At 44.7% G+C, this 23909-nt stretch overlaps 1 protein-coding gene across 1 annotated transcript in view; it reads left to right on the top strand.

The window, feature by feature from the left end:
• The window catches only part of LOC118253123 (multiple epidermal growth factor-like domains protein 6), a 64041-nt gene that overhangs the window by 26983 nt on the left and 13149 nt on the right, over positions 1 to 23909 (top strand). Inside the window, exons 14-20 of the mRNA XM_050712605.1 lie at positions 972 to 1103; positions 4521 to 4652; positions 7476 to 7604; positions 12894 to 13097; positions 17289 to 17417; positions 19118 to 19246; positions 20505 to 20954. Of these exons, the coding sequence (XP_050568562.1) occupies positions 972 to 1103; positions 4521 to 4652; positions 7476 to 7604; positions 12894 to 13097; positions 17289 to 17417; positions 19118 to 19246; positions 20505 to 20954 (1305 nt within the window). The remainder of the gene's footprint in view (positions 1 to 971; positions 1104 to 4520; positions 4653 to 7475; positions 7605 to 12893; positions 13098 to 17288; positions 17418 to 19117; positions 19247 to 20504; positions 20955 to 23909) is intronic.

Here is a 23909-nt window from a genome sequence, read left to right as displayed (position 1 = left end):
TCCTGTCCTATCTGTCTGCTCCAACTAATAACAGTGATTTGTATGCTGGGCGGGGCTTATGCAAGTTGGGCGGAGATGTCAGGCATTGCAGCAGCTCTGGGTCCAAGAGCAGAGCTTGGGACCATGCTGCTGCATGCACATAGCGTGCCGTAGAAGCTCTTGAAGGGCGTTGGCCAAAGACAGATCACAGAATCACAGAATGGTTTAGGTTGGAAGCTGTCAGCTGGTCCAGATGTGGAACCAGCAAGTGAAGGATCTGGAATAGATGAAGGGAATGAATAGGAGTACGTTGTTGTGGGAAATTAAGAAAAGGGGTGAAGAAGGTCTCAGGAACACTGAACTACCAGGGGGCCAGGGGATGCCCCTCTGCCACTTACAGAGCTTTGGCCATGGCACTGCTCCGGGCAGCAGGAACCTGGCACGAGAGGTGGAACTGGGTGTGGGCCTGGGCTGCACCTCACCTCCAGCCCCTCTGCATCCACCACGGGCAGGAAACAGGGTACTACTAGCACAGCTGGGTGGGATGCTAGGGACGCAGCTCTTCAAATTATGACTGTCCTGTCCCCCACTCCACCCAGCAAAAATACAAAGGCAGCCCTCTTCCCCCAAATCTCTGTCCTGTTTTTCTTTTGCTGAGTGCAGTAATTTGTTTTTCAGATACAGATATCCAAGTGCTCACAATGTTACTGTATCAGAAACAAAACCAAAAAACAGACACACAGCAACGGAAGCTGGAATAGAACCTCTGTGTCTGTCTTTAGATGTATTCTTGTGTGCTGCAGCATAGGATCGTGTTGTCTCTTTCAGAAGATTTCCTGTGAAAGTGCTGTCAGTCTACAGAGATAATATAATGCTCCATTATCCATCATTGTTTTACTATTACTTTTAGTTTATTTGAAATCAGCAGGAATCTATAATTGCCTTGAAACAGCAAATGGCAGCGTGGGTATCCCGTGTGCTTGTTTTTCTAGACTGCCCTGACGGCCGGTGGGGCTCAGGCTGCCAGTCCTCGTGCGAGCCCTGTGCCCAGGGGGGCCGGTGCAACGGGGAGACCGGAGCCTGCGAGTGTCCCCCGGGGTACAGTGGGGCGGGCTGCTCTGAACGTAAGTGCTCGTGTCGGCCTCTCTGTGAGACGAGTCAGTATGACGAGTCAGTTTATGGCTTGAATTTTACCTTCGTGCTGTTTCGTGAGGTGTTTGTCACGTTAGGCAGGCTGATCCAAGGCAAAATACCCTGCAGCTTGAGAAGTTCCCCACGTTGGGTTTGACTGTTTTTGCCAGGCAGAAGGAGATGACAGATAAATGCAAATGACAAGCTAAACTGCATCTCAAGATGATGTTATCATTAGACCCAATTTAAAGCAGCATTTACATAGAAAAGCGATATTTCATAGCCATAATACTTGCACCGTAATTCCGGTTGATTGGCAAGAGGTGCTGACCAGCTGGCCCCTGTGGCTTCACTCACGGATTACATTGACAGCACTGCTGCTCGATTGAGCTAACTCTGGATTAAATAATGAGGACAAAGGAGTAATATCAGTGCTGGCTGTGCAGATCCACCAGAGACCCTGAGAGTCGCTCAAGCCACTGGTCTGTGCTGCTGTGGCATGGCTCCTTCCCCAGTCCATGGGTATTAAAGGCTGCTTGAGGATGGCCGTCGTGCTGGCAGTACAGCCAGGCTCTCAGGACAGCGTGCTCCGTGCAGACCTCAGTGCTGGCATATTTTCTCCTGGTTCATCACAAAATCACCCAACACTTTTCAGGAAGGTTCCTCTGACTGGTACTGATGGGCAGAAGTAGCCAAAAGCCGCTCAGGCTGTTCCAGTTCCCAGGATTGAGCCCTAGCCACCTAGCATACAAATTGCAGATGTTGCTTTCATTTTACCATTTTGATTTCTGAATTGAGCTAACACATGTTTTAGGGACAAGCTGTTGCTGACTTCTTTGAAAAGATCAGTCTGTGCCTGAGTTATTATCTAGGTGAAATTGCAGTGTACTCGTCTGCTTTCAGCCTGCCCCGATGGCTTCTATGGACAAAATTGCCTGCTGTCCTGCAGCTGTAGCAGCAATGCTCTGTGTCACCATGTCACGGGGGAGTGCACGTGTCCCCCTGGCTGGACTGGCCACGACTGCAAACACCGTAAGTCAGACACGTGTTTGCTCTCCATGGCACACGCTATCTCCCAGTAACTTATCTGCAACTGTAAGAACCAGCTCTGTTTGTTCTTAGCCTAGTACAGTTTTTTTTAAATGTAGTTTTGCTAATCTTATTGCTTCTGAAATTGTGTGGTGTTGGGTTTGCACAGCCTGGGTGGTTATAATCCTTAATTATCTAGGTTCAAAGTGTTGAAATAGATGGCTGATGAAGCGCAAAGTATTGATATAAGCTCTTATTTCAACACTGTGGATCCCTTTGCCCAATACCATCGTTTTGACTGGCAGTTTTGTTTTTCATTTTCAGAACATACTAGTTTCAAGATTAATTCTCAATTTTTCATTTTGTTTAGGGGATATTTATTCAACAAGTGAGTGACATGTACAATCTCGTGTCGTAAGGTCACTCCCTAAATTGTGAATGTAAATGCTGGGAGAAATTCTGTTCTCTGGAAGAGAAGAGCATCCCTCTGTTGTCTTTAGCATTGCTGTCCATATTGATGGCAGTGTAAGAGCCCAGATTTGCCCTTTCTGCCTAGAACCATATAAATGTTAACTCATCCTATTTAATTCTTTCCTTTTCCTCCTGTTACATCTATTCAGCTTGATTTGTTACAGTTTCTCTTGCAGAAAGCCAATAGTTCTTTCTAAACTTGGCCTTGAACACATAAAATCATAGAAATTAATTTTGAGTGTTGACAGAAGTAGGTTTTGGAGCTGGCTTCTCAGGCTTGGTACTGAAGAAAATTCTGGAGGATCTGAAGGTTCCACCAATATTTGTATTTAAAGAGTCAAACCAGTCAGAAATGTGTGGAGCCATTTAGACAAATTTCCATAAATCCTTAGGCTCCCTAAAGAATTATGTGACCATGGTGAAGAAAGGCTTTTATTTCTGTATGGGAAAAGCTATGACAAAGGTTGTTTTGCAGATACTTCTCAGAAGGGCAGCTCTTCAGCTCTTGCAGACCGGGCAGGAAGCAGATGTACAGCTCCAGAAACTTTTTTTTTTTTTCCCCCCCCCATAATTGACACATTCATCCTTATCCTTACAAGAAAGGAAGGAGATGCTGTGCTTTTGGTATGCTGTCATAACCATATTACATGAATTATAGAATGAAACAGTTAGGTTGCTTTCCCAAAGACTGTGAGATTTCTTTGTGTCCATACTTCATCTCCCAGTATTTTGGAAAGAAATCTTACTCATGCTTCCTGTTTTAGCAATTCTTTTCTTAAAACAAGGAGTGGTTTTCTTTTCCAGCAGCCACTGTCAGTCAATACAGTGCTGGGAGGGAACAAATATTCCAGGGTGATTTGCAACCTTTGGAAAATTTGCAATGATTTTATGTAGAAATGCTGAAGACAATAAAAGCAATCCCACAAAGCTGAACTTTCTTTTTCCCCTTTCCCTGTAAATTTTCAAGTATATAGTTTCTCTTGTTTTTGTTTGTTTTTTGTTTAATTTCAGAAGCATTCAGGCACTTATATAAGCATAGAGAGACAAAATACATATTTTCAGGAGAGGGAAAACAGGCTTATTTTTCCCTTTTAGGACTTTGCCTGTCTCTGCCATTCTCCCCTCCAACAAACAGTTTGTACTAAAATAAAAATATTCCATTGCACAACAGTGAGTAAGCCTTATCTGACTTGCCAAAAATCAAATGCAAGTGTCCTAACACCAGACACTTAAACCTTTCTTGCACACCTGAAAGAGGATTGATTTTCAGAGACAGTACACATCTGAAGCTCCCATTTTCTTCTGTCATTTCAAGGCCAGAAAGCCAGCTATTAGATTATTTGAAGTCTGAATCCCTGTCTAACACAGGACATCCAATCTCATCTAGATACACTTCTGCTGAGTCCATTTCCCTGTACTTGACAAAAGCATCTTGTGCAGAAAAGCATCCAGCCTTCAGGAGGCAAAGAAGCTGCCTTGTCCATTTGTAATTTCTGCAAATGGCTAATTGCTAATAAGAAGTGATTTTTTATTCAATTTGGATGCTTGTTGTAGCCACCAGCTAATTCTGATTATTTGAATTTTTGCTAAGTCAGCCACTAGTTGATATTTTATTTCTATGAAAGCTTCTGTTTGTGACTGTGATTGATACGGACTGACTGTGAATGAATAGTTTTTATACAGATGTTGTAATACTGCCTATGGACCCCTACTTTCAGCTGGGATAAATGAGCAAAATTGTATTTATTTCTACCGATTTGTGCCACTTGCTGCAGCTGAGAGTCCAGTCCAGAGTGCTTGTGTATTAAGGGGCTATTCTGCATCTTTTCTATTCTATTATTTAGATGTAAAATAATTCATCAGCCAACCTCAAAGTTAATTCTCAACGTAAATGCTGTTTTGCATTTCAGCCTGCAATAGTGGCCGCTGGGGACCGCGCTGTGAAAACACCTGTGTCTGCAATAACAGTGATGGTAGCTGCGATCCCGTCACTGGATCTTGTTTCTGTGAACCAGGATTCACTGGGAAGCACTGCGAACAGAGTGAGTTGCAACTTTGTCAACACAAGGAATTTGCAAAACCAAGGAGCGGAAATTATTTTTCCTTATAATTGCCTTCAGGAGGGCCAGCGGCTACTTGGCCTCCACGCCACTGAGTACTCGCGTTGAAGGGATCTCAGGTTTCGTTGGGGTTAGATGCTTTCACTAATTTGGATTCCAGAAAAGTTATTTTCAGGCCTAAATGGCTATTTTTAATGTTAAGACCTTGCGTGAGTGGTAGGATTGATGTATGCTTGGCTTGTAGCATAAAATTTTCCATATCAGTTCTGTTTATTCGGTTTTACATATGCATGTCTTCATAAATGCTCTTTAAGACCAGACATATAGAAATGCTTAACATGTACATAACAGAAGCAAAATCAGGAAGGTTTGGGGTCCTCTGTTTATTAACAGCAAAAATGCGCAACGGTCTTACCAGTGACCCATGCTCTCTACTAATCTGTCTCTAGCAGAGGTCAATAGCAGAAGCCTTAAGAGGATAAAAACAGATATATGGAGAATTTCTGATATTTTCCCAGGTTTCAGCAATTTGTCACTTGGGAACTTCTTGAAACAGAAGCAATATCTCTATATTTAATACAACGTATTTATTTCCAATTAATGTGCCTATTTCCTTTTTTATTCCATGCAAACATTTGGTATCCGGTTCATCTCGTGGCAGTAAGTTGCATAGTTACACTATCTTATTATAGTTGTTGCTATTGAATAAAATAAAGATTTTATCTATTAGTTTAAGAATCTTACAGTACCACAGATCCAGCTACCAGAGTCTCAGTAGTGCAGGCAGAATTAACTGCTGGTGTCACACAGAAATGTCAAAACAATTAATCTGGAACGGTGACCTAAGACAAAAACCCTGGAAAGTTGCTCTTACGGCTCTTGTTGCTGTTGGCACAGAGGGAATGGAAGGTCAGTTATGGGAAGACCAGCTCCTAGAGAAAGAGCTGCCAGCTCCACTTATCTTTCTCTCTTGACCTCTCTCAAAATGGCATCTCTGCAGATAGGAAGTAGCCAAACAGCTGGGCTTCGTCTTCTCTGACACAGGCAAGGCAATTAGTGAAGCCACCACTTCAGAGAAAATTTTGGCAACCCCTTATGTTCCCTCTCTAGGTTTGCTGTTTTCTTCAGTCTGCATTTTACCCCACTTTAATTATTTATTTATATACATATATATATATATAAAATACATAGATCTATGTGTGTGTGTGTGTGTGCAAGATTATGAAAGCCATAACTCTTCCCTAAGCACTTTATGCTGCCTTGGAGGCGAGGTCTGTGTTATCATCCGAGAGCTCCCCTGCTCCCGAGGCGTACCAGGGCCCTTGCCAGCTCTTTCTCGTGGCAGCTTTGCAGTCAGCTCAGGTTCTCCGGAGCTGGGGATGTTTCTGGGCACGCCTGCCTGAGCAGAGGGCAGATTCTCTGTGATGTGGACTGTGAAATCATTTGTGAGATGTACTGACCCATTGCCATCACCTTGAAAGTCTCGGCTCCAGGCCAAATGCCGCAGGCTTGAAGGAAGCTCACCGAGAGCCCCCACCTATTGCTGCACACTGGAATACAATTCAACACTGGGACTTAATTTCACCTGTTAAGTGCACTTATATTGAAGCAAGTTCACCATTAAACAATGTCCCATTTTCAGACACAGATGAGAGAAAGCAAAGAAATAGGGCACCTCGACATCCTTCTGTTCCCCATCCCAACATATAGCCTCTGTGAGAGACCCAGGGGATGGCTCCAGTTAGTAGAGAGTCACTAACCTGCAGGAATGACCAAATTTGCACTGGCTTCTCTCCCTGTCCTCCTACAGCACCAAAGAGGCAGCACCAAACACACCACTGTATTCCAGACAGAGAGGTGTCTTCGAGGATCCTCACTGTTGTATGTTCTCTGTGATTCTTTCCAGATTGCCTGAAAATCACTTTGTTGGTATAATTGCTGAAATCCTACACTTTTTTAAGAGATCTGGCAATAATCTGCATAGCTTATCTGGAGGGAAGTTCACAGGACCTTCAAACTTGAATAGAGGCCATGTAATATTGTGTTTAGCCTAAGCATATCTCTACATTTCAGCTTGTCCAAAATATCTAATGTCAATTAGGCAACTGGCCCTCTTCTTAATTGATTTTCCTATAATCCTGGAAGAACTTATTCTCAAACGCAGTTTTATTTCTTCAGACAGTGAGCACCATGCAAACCTTTTAAAACTCCTAACATTAACTGCAGTGGAATTGTAATTGTTAATCTGTCCCCCAGATGTAATGCGTTAGGTTGAGTTTTTCAAAGCAGAGCCTGAAAGTGAATTACGCAGCATTCAGCTTGGAGCTTTTTGAAGGAGGCCAACACATTGCATGTTTTCTCCAGCTTTCTGGGGAATAAGGATTTGCAGGAAAACAGAGGACAGGGCCTCAAAAGAAGGCACTGAAGCTGGGAGCTTTCCCCTTCCTGGCTGTGGACGTCCCAGAGGACACGTGCCAGCCAGCAGTGCTAGACCGGTGTGTAAAGTGTCATCAAGCAGCAACTGTGGAGTTGCAGGCTTTGCAGCTATCACACGATATTACTTTCCTGTGAAGAATTTAGTCTTTCAACACACTGACATTTTTCTAAAATAGGCTTTAACAAAAGCAGCCCAGATTACCTGGACCCCAAGGAGAACACTTAATGATATCAGTTTTAGGGCATTACCTCTACGCCTCGGTTCTCCTTTTGCAAATAGTCAGAATTCCCATGTATCTAAAAATTCCCCGCTGATCCGTGGTCTGCTCCAGAATTAACCCGTCATCTGGTTTTGATTCCCCACTGCAGGATGCCCTGAGGGAAGCTTTGGCCTGAACTGCGAGCACAGCTGCCAGTGCCAGAACGGAGCCGTCTGCGACCACGTGAGCGGAGCCTGCACTTGTGGTGCTGGCTGGATGGGGACCTTCTGCGGAAAAGGTACTGCTGCCCGCTCTGCTCCCCTTCCTTGTTATGCACATGGCTTGTTTCAGTTCACCACAGAGCTGGTTTTACAGTTTGCAGCAACTGATCTAAATAAACCATTGGACTTAATGGGAGCACAATACTATTTTAACACTGAGCGTAAAGATGTTTGTCATGCCTTAGATTTGCTTACTCCTAGTGCATCTCTAAAATGTGGGAGAGAAAAACATGGAGCTGTGCATCTTCCCAAATGAACTCTTTAAGGACACACATCCTTTTAACTTTAATGAATCCACCAGATCCTCTTCTATCACTTGATAATTTTCTAGAGTTGGAAATGATGGACTGGATTTCTTAGATACATTATTGTGAGTCAGTCTGTGGCATCATCTAAGGAGCCTGCTGCCGTGCTTTATCATTGTGCAGATCTTAAAAAATCGGGCTTTGGATACAAAAGAACCAGCATGAAGTCAGACATTCTGAAAATTATTCGTCTAAATGACTGAAGATTTTATATATGATGATCATTAAACCAAAGCCACAATTATTTTGTTTAGAAAGCAGCCTTATCAGGCAATTTATGGAGGCAGCACTAGACTCCAAGAGAGGGAAATGGCACCACTCGCAGGCACCGACTGCCCTCTGATGGGCAGGAAGGTGCTGCACAGCCTTCCCGGTGATGTAGTGGAGGACCCAACTGGCTGCAGTTAAATACAGCTTGGTGTTTCCCTCTCTTTCTTACCATGAATTATTGTACAAAACAAATATTCTGTCCAAAACTCTGCTGCCATGTGTGCTTCATGCTTTCTGGTATCTATGCCGTGTGCCTTTTTAAAATCGATTACTTAATCTCTGTTTTAATAAGTTGTTTTTTTCTTTTTATTTTTTTATGCACAAGGGAGTGTGCCCCAAGGCCACTGGCACCTCAGCACAGTTCTTACACATGCCCAGATGCATGTCCTGTGACTCCTTTACGATTTTGTAATAGTTTTGACATTGGGAGCTGACAAGTCAAACTGACTGACTTGACTTCATTCAATTGGAAATTAAGTCATTCTGTATGGGGGGTGTTTTCTAGCACTTGATATACCAAAGGCATTGGTGGTCTCTGCTGGACTCTAACAAACGTGTGACTATATTGGAAAAGCAATACAGTTATCTGTGTTGTGGTGTAAATCTGTGCATTTCAGCAGGAATCAAAATGAGGACAAAGAGGCTAAATATTCTGCTCCAAAGTAGGTGTGAGAAGTAGTGGGAAACCAGGGTGATATCTATTGGGGGGGGGGAAAAAAAAAAAAAGGTTTCAGTTTTCAAATCAGTCAAGTTGAATGTTTTTTTCTTTTTAAATTGCTGGAAGAAGATTGTGGAGGGGAAAGTAAAAATTTGTGCCTATCATTCATGACCCTCGAGTTGTCAAAAGACCCTATTTTCTGCGTGTTTTCTCTCAAAAAGATGGGGTGTTTGCTCTGAGCTGACCTGTTTTACCTTTTCAAATAGAAAGTTTCATCCAGAAAGGTTTGTTTGTTTCCAAAAAAAAAAAAAAAAAAAGAAGATGCAGGAAAACGTGTGGGTGGCTTGCCCTTGGTAGAACTTTCTGGTACCTTTTCCCTGAGGAGCTGTAACACTTCTGTTTTCAGTGACTCGGAGACTGGCAGAGTTTCCTTCTGGCAGGGCTGTGCTTTTTGCTGTACTCTTGACAATCCACCCACTTCGGCCAAGCTCTGCGCCTTTCAGGCGTCTCATGTGAGAACGTAGAGCTGGAGAGCTGGAGCTGCTGAGTTGTCTTCGAGTGCCAACATACCACTGGTGCTTCATCCCGGGGCTAGGAAGGGCTTTTCCATCATCACAGAAACACTAAAACTGAAAATTTTGCAGCTTTCCAAGTTTAAAGTCCTAGGAGAAGGTAAATACCTTACAGACGTTAATAATGAAATGAGCCCCCATTTCTTTATTTACCACAAATATCCATAATCTCTAATTATTATTTTTCAGTATTGTTGGTGTAATCTTAGCCCTCACAAGTCTCAGCATTGGGCTTTCATAGTATGTCTCTTTATGGTGAAGTTAACCAGGCTTACCCAGCTTCCTCTGCCTCTGCCCACTGGCAGTTGTAGAAGCTCATGGGGAATTTATGGCACTGTGGGCAAGCAAGCTTGTGTTTGTAGCCTCGAGCAGTCGTGTTACCAGCTGGCATGCTGAGGTATCTTATTCCCCGCCAAGGCAGCCAGCCCAAGTGAAAAAGCATCGTCACACCTGAAAGTGCTGTGGCGTTTGGGACAGGGGCAACATTTCAGTCATATTTCAGTTTAACTGGGAGAAGGCAAACCTTCCCATTCACTAGAACTGAATATTTAGGAGGTATGACACAAGACAAGGCCTTGTATGTGATTCACTCTTCTCTGAAAAGAGCATAAATAGTGGGGACAGCATGGTGACTCAGAAGATATTTGCAATAATGCGTGCAAATTGGCATTTCCTTATGTTTCATCCCTACATGTACTGCCTGCCAGTAACACAGATGACCATACAACCAAAGCTACATCATCATCCACCAGCATGGGACAGTTTCTAAGCCAACCAGTGTTAGGAAATAGTGTTGCTCCAGGGGCTGTTGTGTGAGACCTTGCTGAGAATTCTTCAGCAATTGACTGAAATTCTGTGCCCTCAGCAGCAGGATGCTGCAAAGAGGCCACACGCTCTTCAAAGTGCTTCTGTCTGTCTGTCAGCATCTCATTTCTGCTTTGCTCAGAGCCAGCCTCAGTCAGCTGTTCTTCATCTGGTCCGGCAGCATTCAGTCACACCGCTGCCTCTCCAGGAGTGGCATGATACGTATAATATTGGGTAAGAATAAAGCTATAAAGCCACTTTCTGAAAGAAAATGAGGCCTTTCTGAAGGTGGTACGTGCCTGCTCTATCTTTCAGCACTGCCCAGTCCTTTAGAAAAATGAATCTTTTGAATTTTGCAACACTTTAAAAAGAGCTGCAAAAGGAGCAGAACTGTTTTAGTTGCAAAGTAGCTAATTTGTATGTCGTTAGCTAATATGCCTTTTCACTGAAAACAAAATAATCTACTAAGAAATGCTTGCAGGTCATATGAACTACATAGGGAAGAGTTCTTTTGCATTTTCTTGAAACCAGCGAGTGATACAACCAGAACATGGAAGAAATAGTGTATGGCTCTTCACAAGGTCTGGCATTACCAATGGAAAATTAATCATTTTCTGTTGTTCTTTGAGAGTGATATTACTAGCAATACCACCAGATATCCTCCTGAGCTGATAATGTTATGCACCTGGACTGTGCTATGATAGCAGAAGATGGCTGAGTCCTTCCTCTATCCTGTTAAAGCGTAGATAATGTGAGTAGTATTTTCTCCAGAAAAGGTGCCTACTGTGAGCACCCACTGCTGCAGGACTTTTGTTTTAATGTGCTTAAAGATAAACAAAAAAGTCAAAACAAACTAATGGGAAAAAAAAGAAAAGAAAAACACAACAAAAAACACAACCAAGACCCAAAACAATTCTTTCTCGTAATAAATTGCTAAATATATCAATGTTGGCTTCAAATAAATATCAGTATTGGACCTGCAGGAAGCCTGGGCTTCCATGGGCTCTTGATGTCAGGCAGTCCAACAGTTCACCCCAACAAAATCTAAAAGAATCGAAGTGTGACCGTGTTAGCCATCGGTATGAGAGCAAGCACCGTGTCCCACCGAGCGAGCTGGGTCACCCTGCCCTGCACCAGATCCTGCTGGGGAAGGCAGCTGTTACAGCTGATGTCATTCTGTGAAGTGCTGAGCATCTGCAGCTCCTGCTTTGAAGGTTATGATTGTCTTCATTGTGCTGTAGTTTTGTTTAGCATCACTCCCTGCTCCTCTCTGGTATGTGTTGTACGACCCAAGGCACGTGCCCAATTACAGCATCAGGCCAACAGAAGAATTATCCAGTTCACTGCTCCATCTGACAGAGCATCCCAGAATGCCACACAATTATCCCACAAAATTGGAGGATTCTTGGACTTGTCCTACAGTGTGTTTAGGAACTGATGCATTAATAACAGTATGTCTAGCCCCCGTGAAGTGCAGCACTCAACGTTCGCATTTGGAATCAGCACTGCTGCAGGACAGACTCCGATTCTCTCTTGGGACTTCTGCAGTTAATCGTTGTCATAAGATAGCCCAGTAAGATTTCTGGTTTTGTAAGATAAAAGGGGGAAAAAAGGCTGTGCATGTCTAAGAATAACTGACAATACTCTGTAGTCCCTGTGTTAAACAAAGGGAAACTTTGCCAGCCTTTGAAGCTACCTGAGGTTAAGTAGTAGAAGTCCTTTCTTGTATGCTGTGGATCCGCACTGCTGAACCATAATAAATAAGGACATAAAGATTGAAACCACATGCCGATGTTTCTTCCTTACAACTTGATAACAGCTCTCACCAGTTCGGACTGCGCAGAGGCCGCCTGATGCTTTAAGGCTTTCCATCAGTGTCAGGTACTTCTCCATTTTTCTGAGACTGCACATGCTTGGAAAGTGGCGTAAGCCTGAAGTTGTTCCTACGCCAAAGAAGAAGCTGTTGTCTGGACAGGATGAAGGGAAGTTCAGCCTTTTGATTTTGAGTAAATGAGACAATCAGATGTAATCATGAGCTGAGCAGCAGCTCTGGAGAGTAAAGAAGCCAAAGCAGATGTTGCAGAGCATTACACTACCATCCTCTCTGTTTGAAGGTCCAGGTTTGCCTGTCTAAAGATACTGATTCTTCCCCTCCTTGCAGCCAAAACAGGCAGCAATGCTTTCTGTTAGAGGGCTGAATTTATGTTGGTGGACCTAGCAGTAAGAATAGTCTAGAATAAAGAGCCTGTACGTGAAAAAGAGACAGGGCAAGAAAAGGAACAGAAGAGTCCAATAAAGGGAGATGCATATGGATAATCGGTTTTTCTGACCTGCCAGAGAGTTGCAAAGTTATCGTGGGGAGCCCCTGGAGAGTGTATGTTCTGATAACCATCATTTAAGGCTCCGCTGGGAAACCGGTCATTCTGTATTCATGGTATAAGGGTGAGAATTGGGTTTTAAATATAAGATTTTATTGACCAGGGAAGACAAAGAGCTAAGTTTTGTGGAATAACTGCTCATTTAATGAGCACCATCGCTCCTGAGATTGAATGATTCAGGATTTGTGTGGAATGAATGACATACACTTGTGTGCCTACAGCTTTATTTTCACTCAGGATATGATAATTATATATGTAATATATGTATATGTATATATGTATGAGAACTTTGCTAAAAATGGTTATTTTGCATTTTCAGCTTGTCCAGAAGGATTTTTTGGGCTTGACTGCCACCACGTGTGCAACTGCAAGAACGCTGCAGGCTGTGACCACGTCCTGGGAACGTGTCGCTGCCTCCCCGGCTGGCTGGGAGAGACCTGCGAGCAGCGTACGTACCGCACCCGCCGCGGCCCCCGTCAGCGTGGCACGGGTCTCTTCTGGGAATGGAGGGTGACCCGCCAGGGTATGATGGTAGCTGGGTCACTTTCCTTTCCAACAAGGCCAAAAAAGGAAACAATCTTTGGTAGCAGTGTAAATAATCAAGGTTTTTTTTTCTTTTTGGCTGATGTTGGGACTTTTCAAATATTTTAAGCATCGGTTTTTAAATAGCACTGCTATATCTGACCGTATGATGAATCTCAGCTTTACATTTTTGTGAAGCATCAGGACGTGAAGTGTCATGTCTGCGTGTCTGGTGTATCTCATCTGACTATCAATTATAAAGTGACAGATTACAAATGCACAGCGTGGAAAAATCAGAGCAGGGACTGTTTTGTTATATGACCATGAGAAAATAGTTTTATAACTAATTCTTAGAAAAGTTATTTGCTTTGAAAAAAAAAGAAGTCAGCTTCCTGGATTTTCACAAGCATGGATTATCCCACAGACTTGGGGATAGTAAGAGGACTGGTCCGTACAGCAGTGTACACGGAGCCAACTTTTGCTGTTAGTGAGCACTTATTTATGAGATTTCTTTAATCCATAGGTTGCAGATTTCTGCAGGAGAAAATTAATTTAACTTAGAAATGATGCTTGTATTGAAACAATCCAGTTCTCCAGCCAGGTACTGTGATATACCCGGCCCTGCCAGAGGGCTGCACTTGCTCTTGGCATCTTTCCCTCATTTGCCCTCCACCACCCAGCCTGTCTTCTGAAAGGGCTTCTCCCATAAAGTCCCCTGCTCTTTTGATAGAGACATCTGTCTCCTTGGCCCCTCCCGGCTCTTTGGGATGCATTAGGGATGGGAAGCTCTGTTCTGAAATATTTCATTAAATTCAATTAAGAAATGCAGCTCTTTCTCAATGGCCTTGTGCCCCTCTCTCACATGAGGAAGAAACTATTTATCCTCTCGCACCGCAGCTATTAGAGCCTTGTGCCAGGCTGATTTATTCCTCGTGCTGGTTAAGATGCCAAAGCCTCTGAGGCCACCTCTGCCCGTAAGTAAAAGAGCAAGGTCAGCCAGCAGCGCAGAAGGGCAAACTGCTCTTCCCTTGGCTAGATGATGCATCTTCATTTTGACTTTGACTGGCTGGTAATGCCTTGGACTACAGCAGGTGTTAACAAATAGATGGCAGGGGCCCCTTTTCGGGTCATCTGGTCACACACGGCTCTGTTTCTACTGGGGTGTTGTTGGGGGACTTGAGGGCAGGGGAGAAGTTTGCAGGGAGCCTGATTTTTACAGCCACAGGTGTAATAAAGATAGGCCTGGGCCCTAGTGCTGTGCCTCCAGGAGCTGCCGACCTCAGCTCCAGAGCTGCTCCAGGGATCGCGGCCACAGGCTGGGGACACTTGTCCCCAACTCCTCGTCCCTGCCCGGCATTTAATATTCACCCTACCCTTTCCTGGGGCTCGCCAGCTTCAGCAGCTGGAAGATCAGCATTTGTTTTCCAGTAATCAGATTGCAGGCAACGTGCTGGAGGATATTGAGGAATAATTTTGACATCATGGGATTTGAATTGATCCTAAGTTGGCCATGCAGTGCATTTTATACGCTGCTATCTAATTACGGGAGATACAGACAGTAATGCCTTTTGTTAAAGCTGCCTAACACTTTCCATTACAAGACCGTGCTTTACAGTTGCTAGTAAATGAGTTATAATAATTTTCTATCTAATTATGGGAGATATGGACAGTAATGCCTTTTGTTAAAGCTGCCTAACGCTTTCCATTACAAAACTGTGTTTTACAGTTGCTTGTAAATGAGTTATAATCATTTGGGATGAAATCTGCCAAGACAGCTCTTCCCCAGCTTATGTTTTTTTGGCAATTTTATTTTATTTTATTATTTTTAAAAATTTTAAGCATCCACCTAAGATATTTCAGGTTTCCAAGAAGGAAGTTTAGGTGTACTGCTGGTGCTTAAGAATTAAGCTGTTTTGTTGAGTGTCATGACACTGCAAAGACATAAAACTGATGACTTGATATTTGGCATGAAGATATAAGGCACTAAAAATGCCTCTTTCTGAAGCAGCTGGGGCTCCCCAGCACCTCCACAGAAGCTGTTCCTTGTGATAAAAAGAGACCACGTTGTTTTTTAAGATAAATGAGTACAGAAAGATTGGCTCTTCCAGAGTCTCTGCTCAGGGGCACTGATAACCAGAGTTTTGACATTTCATAGTGTGTGAGCACTTGACTTTGCAAATTTCCTGTTCTTTAAAAGCAGCAGCTTCATTTTGGGAAGCATAATCTGTGGAAACTGCATGAAATCCAATCGTCTGGGCACCCTATTGAGTCGTAGCGCACATCTTTACCCTGTGCTCCCCTGCACTTTTGATAGATGTTGACTTCCAGTCTGAATGTTTTGGCCTCCAGTTTCATGTGTTCCTCACGCTGCATGTAAAAGCAGATTTTAAAGACATCAAGTGAATAATTCCTCCTTTTACAGAGGAAAGGCGCTGAGAGAAAAAATTTGAAGCAGGAAGAAGTGTAATAATTTAATCCTTGCTTTTGCTCCTTTCCTTTGCATTCATCATAAAGAGAGGAGAGAAAGCCCCAGGGATATTTGTACACTCAGTTGAGGAACTTTGTACAACAACTGCAATATTCTACTTATCTTATTCTTTAGAAAAGTAGTTTGATAATTAGGTTTGTCCTACAGAGAAGCTAAAAAAGTTTGTGTGCACCCAGTAGAGTAATTAAAGTTTTCCTCTCCAGAAATTTCTGCTTTCTTACTAGGATTTTCACTAGAAAACTCTTTTGTCTTCTTGGTAAGTAGAGCAAGAGCTTTGCACACATATTCCAAAAAACCTCCCACAAACCACTAGTAACCAGTCAGAGGACCTGGTTATGAGCTGGTTTTTCCTTTGGCATGGTTATGATACAGTTCTGGTCTGTATTGTGGAAATATTTAGTTCTGCTCCCAAAACTGAGCCAGAGCTCTGTAAGATGGGCTGAACCCATCAACTTGAACTTGGCAATCAGGCTTCATCTGCAGAACAAACTTAAACTGTGATGGGACTGTGCTCCTGCACTTTCTTGTGGTTTTAATGTGGATGGGGTCCAGGTGATGAAAAAAAAATTAACATTGTTGAGAAGTCCTTGGAGAAATAGTGTCTGTGAGAACCATGTCAGGAAGCTGGAAGTCTTCAGATGGGAAGAAAAGGGCTGTGAATGGGTCAGATACTGTCAACCAGACTCACCCCTGAGGTCGCGATGATTTCACTCCTCCTTTCTGCCCCCTGGGATGTGTCCTCTTGCAGCACTACATGGAGTTCTGCAAGCTGACACGCTCAAAGGCATAGAGGTTCTGTGGAAAGTGATAGTTTGGGTCAGATCCTGGAAGATGTCACATTCAGCGCGTGAAGGACGCTTTTCTGGATCGGGGATCAGAGTTGTTCTCGCCTCTCCAGTGCATGCCAGCAGTGCTGCAGGGATGAGAGGCTCTGACAGCTTCGTGCAAGTGAATGAGAGCCTCTGTAATGCAGACACAGAACCGTGCAATGAGGCTATCCAACTTCAGCGACTCATTTTGTATTCTGCGGGTGATATTCCAAGAAAACAGAGTAGCAAGGTTGTCAGTTTTCCCCCATTTAAAGCTATCCAAATCTCCAGTGCAACGGAGACCAGAAAAATTTTATCATTGCCATTCTTCATGGGCGGCAGCACCAGCAGCACTGAAATGGAGCTGCAGCAAGTGTATATTTGTGAGATGGTTGTGTTAAGTTTTCACCTGGGAGCCAGCTGCTTAGCTGAATGTGTTGAAAATATCACTCCTCTCTGACCAAAGAATGAGGCTCCGGGTGAGCTGATGCATCCATCTGTGAAAAATGAACAATGAAAACAATGAAGTTGTCAGTTCTCTTACCAGGATGCAAATAAATATCGGGGCTGTCAAGCTGGCGGTTCTGCTGGACCATTAGTTCAGCACAAAGACATTCCGCAGGGCAGGGGGATGACAGCTGATCCATCACCGGAGAGATCCTACCCTTTGATAAAAGTCTCCTCAGAACGTGCTATGATACATATTTTTAAGCCATGTTATTTAGTGTCAGGCATGGTTAATGTATGGACTTAGGCACCCTTAAGATGTGAAAAGAGTACCATCAGCAGCCAATTTCCAGCTGATCTCCCCAGCACTGGGGTCTGTCTCAGGGTTGCTCCGTGTGATGCCTCCTTTGGTGTGCTCTGATTGCTTCTGGGGCTTCTCTCGTTGCAGCCTGCCAGCGGGACAGGTACGGGCAAGGCTGCACTCACACCTGCGACTGTCACAACGGAGCGCTCTGTGATCATGTCACCGGGACGTGTGCTTGTACCCCCGGCTGGAAAGGAGCCACCTGCCAAGAAGGTACAGGGGTTTCACTCTCCTATTGAAGGAATATAGAAGGGAACAATGAAACTTCTTCTCGGGGCTTCACTGCTGGTTGAATCGCTATGCTGTCACTGGCTTTGCACCCGCACAGCAGTGCAGTTCGGTCCATTAGAACAACCTGTGAACCACATCACAGGCACACGTGTTGGGCTGGGCATGGGAGCTCGGTGTACATGCGGCAGAGGGGGCTGAAGCAGAGCCTGGAAGGAGAGCTGATCTCCAGCTGATCTGTCAGAGAGCTGATCCTGAAGGCTGGCTGGCTGGGGGAGAAAAGGTCCATAAAACCTCCCCCTATGCCATTGAAACACAATTCTGTTTCTTTTCTATGCTCTGCTTTATTGCCCCATGTGTTTGACTGATTCACGTCATTACCGTGCGTTGTTCCAGACACAGGCTAAATCCAGAACATGCGAAAGGCATTGGGAGCTCCAGCCTTGGCACCTACCCCAGTGCGTGTGACTCAAACACAAGCCCAGCTCCAAGCAGTCTTAAGGAAGGAGGCTGGCAAAGGACGGCCGCACTGAGGCTTGTGTTGCACATCCCCTTCTGCTGTAGCCAAACTAATAGGAAAAGTTGTCCCTCCCTGTTGCAGCAGGGTCCTGTCTGTGTGCCTCCCCCCTTGGGGTGCCTTGTGCTGTAAGCAACGCCACAGAGCAGGGATGGCCAGAGCGTGGCACACATATGGCTGCAGGTGCACGTGGGGAGCTGGGATGTGGGACAACCACCAGCTCAGTGCAATGAGAGGAGGACGTTGGGTACAGGGGATGAAAGCTAGCTGGGGTGGGGGGTCCACCTTTAAAACCTAATATGAAGAAGACGTTTCAGGAAGGGATACAAAGCTGGGAAAGCACCAAAGTGTTCATGATCACGTGTGAAATACGCTTTAAAATTTCCTGGTTTGCCTAAAGGCCTCAAGCAGAAAACTAAAGCGCAAGTAAAAAAGCTATTGCCAAGTATGGAGACGTTGCCAAACATACCCTTTTTCTTTAATGATGCATTTGGACATTTCTGTACTTTTTCTTTTCCCTTTGGAATTAAGGAGGTAGAATAAGTGAGTGAGGATGGCTGAGCCACCCTCCTGTGACTGTGCTTTGGCAGAGGGAGAACTTGCTCCTGTTAGCATCTTAAAAAGGTGCCACTCTGCCAGAGATCTCTATTTTTTGTGCCAAAAAAAATAGGTTCTACCCATAGATTCCAATTGTGATGGGAATCAGCGAACTTGCTTAACTTAAAATTAGGTAAACTGTAAAATGTTATCAGCCCGCTGTGGATAGCGAGGTCAATTGCTCATTAGAAAAGTAATTGTGATTTTAAGAGCACAGTACAAATTGATGCTGAAAGCTGCAAATCAATATCTCCATTTCTTGGTGTTGAGGAAGCCGCTGGGAACCAAGATTTGTTTTTCATAGGTGTGAACAGAAAATCTCAAGGTTGTTTGGCAGATCATAGTTAACTCACTTCATCAGCTGCCCTTTCATGCATTTTGTTCTGAGATCAGTTTTACTGATGTAATTCCTTGCAAGTCGTGGCCCCTGTTTGTACTATGTTGTACCTCCTCCAGCACCGACACAACCACCACGGCTATGGAGGGTGTAAGCTGGGGGAAGTTTGCATTCAGCCTGTGTGTGCCTGCACTTCTTAATTCAAGGCTGTTGCTGTTTAACTCCTCTTTGCAGCCTGTCCTCCTGGGCGGTACGGTGCCAACTGCCTGCAGAGCTGCCTCTGCCGCAGCCAGGCTACGTGCGACCGCATGACGGGCGAGTGCCGGTGTCCCGAGGGCTGGATGGGAGCAGCCTGTGAGCTCGGTGAGTCTCCTCGTGTTTGTAGCACTCCTGCACCTCGTGCCACTGTCCCGGCCTTTGTCACTCTGCTGTCTCGTTCGAGTGCGAGGACGGGAGATACGGAGAGGGCTGTGGGCAGAACTGCAGCTGCCACCACGGGGCTTGTGAGCGGCTCTCGGGGAAATGCATCTGCCACGCCGGCTGGAGAGGGGAGCGCTGTGATGCTGGTGAGGGCAGTTCCTTCTTTATAGGCTTTTTTTTTTTGGCATACACTTCTGCAGTCAGCTGTTTCTGCCGGAGTACGGAGTCTGTTTCTATTTTGTATTTTCCACTAGTCTGTAGGCTGGTAAGAAATGGTGTAGGTATGATAGCTCACCATGTGTCCATGAGCCCTGGAGGCAAGTCTCTGCTCAACCCAAACACATGCCATGCTCCAAATCATTTTATGTCCTTCTAGTCCTGTTCCCTGCCTGCTAAGAAAACAGAGGTATTTCTTGGCCTTACGGCTCCAAGGAAGAACACATGGAAGGAATTGCCTTGCAAGCAGAGTTTGCCAGATCAGCCGCACGCTGCTGCATCTGTGTGTCATTGAGGGCAGCTCAGCAAATCAGGCTGTAATGGTTCAAGTTACACCTACCTCACATGTCCAGTTTATGGTCCAAATTGCCCAAATTTGACATAGCTGTCTAACATGTTTAAATCTATGTAAATCCCTTAAATAGCAACCTCCTAAGCACTAGGTGTCAGATGAATGAAGTGTGCCTTCAGTGCCTCCACTGGCTTGCTGTGACTTTTGCAAGCCACAAGCACTTTTGTGACTCATCACGAGGTGCTGAGGACTCCTGAAGCCTTGGCCACCAAGGAGACCTGTAAAGCCCTTCCATTTCTTCAGGCCTCACTTTCTCTTTGATCACTTTGTAGAGACTCGTGAGGTGGAAAGCAGCACATGGACACTGTTCTCACTGTCCAGACGGCTGTCCGTCAGGCTGTGCACATAACTGTAAAAGTAAATGGCGTCGCCATCTCTAAAGACACCATCTGGATTTGTACTCTAGACTAGGAGCAAGTCTTTACAAGCTTTCATGTGTGGACTCATTAATAGCCAATGATAAATGCTTTTAATATTTTTAACATATTTTACTTCAATTACATATTCTGGGCATGCAGTCCCCTAAATACACACCGCCAAGTGCAAGAAGAACAATACTGGCGCGTTCACCAGTGAGCAGTGCTTTCCGTGCAGCAGCACAAGCTGTTGCTCTCTGTCTGCTTCTCCTCGCAGTCTGTCCCCCTGGATATTTTGGCGAGCGGTGCGAGGAGCAATGTGACTGCGTACACAGCGTGTCCTGCCACCACCAGACGGGAGCGTGTCGCTGCAAAAAGGGGTGGCGAGGGAGGCACTGTGACAAACGTGAGTGTCTGCGGGGCGTTCAGGGAGCAAAGCTAGGGGTGGTGTTGTGTTCCTCCCCGATCCCAGTGGGTGGCCGGATCCTTTCACTCTGGGTCAGTTCTGAAGTGTTCACAGGGGATGGGTGCAGTGTGTTGGTCCGAGGGGGTAGCTCTGTGCTGTCCTGCCTGGGTGCTAACGGTGTCACCCTTGCAGCTTGCTTGCCCGGCCACTACGGCACGGGCTGTGCCCAGCGGTGCCGGTGCCTTGCTGGCACCCCCTGCCACCACCTGACGGGCAAGTGCGGTTGTCCTCCGGGATTCACCGGCTTCAGCTGCGAGAGAAGTAAGTTATAAGGCCTCAAATAGCAAAAAAAAAAAATACAGGAGATCAATTAATTTCTTAAGTAAAAAGCTGATGATATCATTAGTGCCTGAGGTAGAAGGAGAAAACAACCTCGCAGCAGTGAAGATGGACACAGGTTGGGGTGCTGCGTACAGCTGCCCCCTGCACTGCGTGTTGCTCAGCCAAATGACTTGGTTGGTTCTCACCTCTGTGCTCAGCGCAGTTTGGGCAGGTGAGGTTTGTCTTCTTGACACTTGCAGCCCTCAGGCTGGCAGAGAGCAACTGTGGACTGAACTGGATAAAAACAGGGTCAGGAGGTGCCGCTGGTAAAGCAGCAACTCTGCTTTCTGTTGGCCTGGTCCACATGAGAGACCTTCTGTTCCTGCCCATCAGAGCTCATGGAAATGTCATTATCTAGTTTTTCCTCAATGTTGAATTTGGCTGTCTGGAGCTGTCTCTGAAAGTAGACTTTTTCTGTGACCCTGGCTGCATAGCCTTGACTTGGTTCTTCCTCATGACATTTTGCCTGAGCACTCTTTCAGCCAAAAGAAAAGTAACACCCAAAAAGAGTTGACATTGGGGTCCCCCATCCTTCACTAAAGGATTAAATTCTTCTCCACAACCAATGCAACTTAACAGACATGGCAGTGAGTAACCACCAGGCCTGGCCCTGGAGATGCCCTGAGCTGGGACTGAAAGACAGCAACAGTGCTCGGCTGCTGCAGGGGCCACTCAGGGCAAAATCGGGATTTGGGGTAGTTGAATATTGCTTGTCCTCCCAGTAAGAGTTGCTGGACGACCTACAGCTACCGGCAGTGCTCCTGCCACCTTCTGCTGCCTCTCCCATCCCATCCCTCATGTCCCCTGTGCAAGGCGGCCTGCACATAGTCCAAGGCCTCCTCCTCAGGGATGGCCCAGCTCGCCCTGTGCTCAGAGCCGCCAGCCACGGCTGCCGCCGCTACACCTCGTGCTTCCTCTGAGGCCGGTCCGAGCTACAGCAATCATGCAGTGAGCGGCCATGTAGGAATTAGACAGGGAAAGTTCACAAAACGCAGACGATGTGCCTGTCAACAGGCAAAATGAAACCTGTAAAAATGTTTGTGCCAAAGCAGCTTTGCAAGTTTAAACTCCCTGCAAAAGGTAGAATGTCTTTATCCATATGCCTGGTCCCTGGTGAGTTATACTGTTATTTTAGTCAATTTTACCTGACATTTCCCTATGATTTTCTCTAGTGACAAGAAAATTGTATCTGGCCCTTGACAGTTGGGCACAAATTGACTGAACGAAACAAAATCAAGCACTGAAGTAACCCCCAAGTAAATGCAATAAATCCGAAGTCCCGGAGGATGGCATAGTTCTGTAGGCAGGGGTTTTATTTAATAAATTTGAGCTTGCTCTTTGTTTGAGTGCTATATTTACCAAGACAAATTTAATTTGTTGGTTTACATTTCCTCTTCCCCGAGCCTGTCCACCGAGCACGTATGGCAAGAACTGTAACCAAAGCTGTCAGTGCTCCGCCGAGGAGGACTGTCACCCGGTCACCGGCGACTGTGCGTGCCGCCCCGGGTACCACGGGGCCCGCTGCGACCGCCGTGAGTATCACCCTGGGATGCCCATCTTCTCGGTGTGGACCGAGACATGCAGAGGCATTGAATTCATCTTTGTCACTACCTTCAGCACCGACTGAGATAAAGTAAGCGTAGCTTGTGCTAATTTACACTAATAAAAATGTTTGCCTTATTGCAAGGGATTTTTTTTCCTGGGGACCAGCATCATTTGCTACCTAAATTCTTTCCAATTCCATGCTGAGCTGAAGAATATCGACGTAATTCTCTGCGTTTACACTTCTCATCTTCAGCTACGCATGGATATTGGGTTGCTCTGTGATTTCAAAATACCCAGGCCAAAATCCTTGCCGAAATCTCTGAGTGCTGAAGTAAGGACAAATGGTTATTATAAAACAACAAGCTGCAGTTGGCAATAAATCTAAGTGATTCATAAAGTCAGTTAAGTTGTAGGGCCTTCTGAGGAACAATCAAATTAAACAAATTGTTACTCTGGATTGAAAAATGGTGACTAGCATGGAGGACAAAATGCCAGTTGGCTGAATGCTCCATCATAAAAAATATTCCCAGATCCACGTGCCTCATGCCGGTATTTTAGGACATCTGTAAAGTTGTTTCTGGTGGAATGTGGCAACTGATAGGAAACATATACCAAAGTATCCAAAAAAGGAGACAGTTAATTACCTTTTTATTTACAACTTTAATTTTGTTTTTATTCTGTGGCTTGTAATAGTCTTATTAAAAAAAAAAAAAAAAGGAAAGAAAGGGAAAAAAATGTCTTCTTTCAAGCTCAGTCTTTCTCTCTCTGGCAAATGCTGATTTTCCTTTCCTAGGAATTCAGTGTGGCTGTGTTTGGTTTGCTTGCTTTTTTGGGTGACAGTTTGGATACAGAGGCCAACTGCAATACGCCTGGCTCTGGTAAGGGTTAAACCTGTGCTTTATGCATTGAGCACAAGCAGGTAGGAGGCTCGTTTTAGAGACAGACATTTGTATTACCATCATGTCATCACAAGTTATTCTTTAAAATATAAATGTAAATGTAAGGATTGATTCTATCCTTTGTACATCAGTTCTCACTGTAAGTGAGATTGAAATCCAGCCTTCAAAGTCTAGACTAGAGCCATCTGGATCCATTATACATTAGATTATAATAAATATTATAGTAGAGCAGTAGTGGAGATCAGCTATTTAACAGTGTCATTTTAAAAGACTTAATCATGGTTAGCCTATTACCTTTTATGTAGTAATCTTTCAGTAGTCATTACCTGTGCATGTGGTACTAAATCTCTACAGATTATAATAAATGTCCTTGCGCTTGCTTAGATCCTTAGGATTTCACTTCAAAATTTAAAATTTAAAACGTTAATAATTATACTCAAGTTTTGATATT

This window comes from Cygnus atratus, chromosome 9 (assembly GCF_013377495.2).
Source record: "Cygnus atratus isolate AKBS03 ecotype Queensland, Australia chromosome 9, CAtr_DNAZoo_HiC_assembly, whole genome shotgun sequence".
Taxonomy (NCBI): domain Eukaryota; kingdom Metazoa; phylum Chordata; class Aves; order Anseriformes; family Anatidae; genus Cygnus; species Cygnus atratus.
Note: the sequence above shows the minus strand (reverse complement) of the source record. Positions and strands in the feature narration are given on the sequence as shown.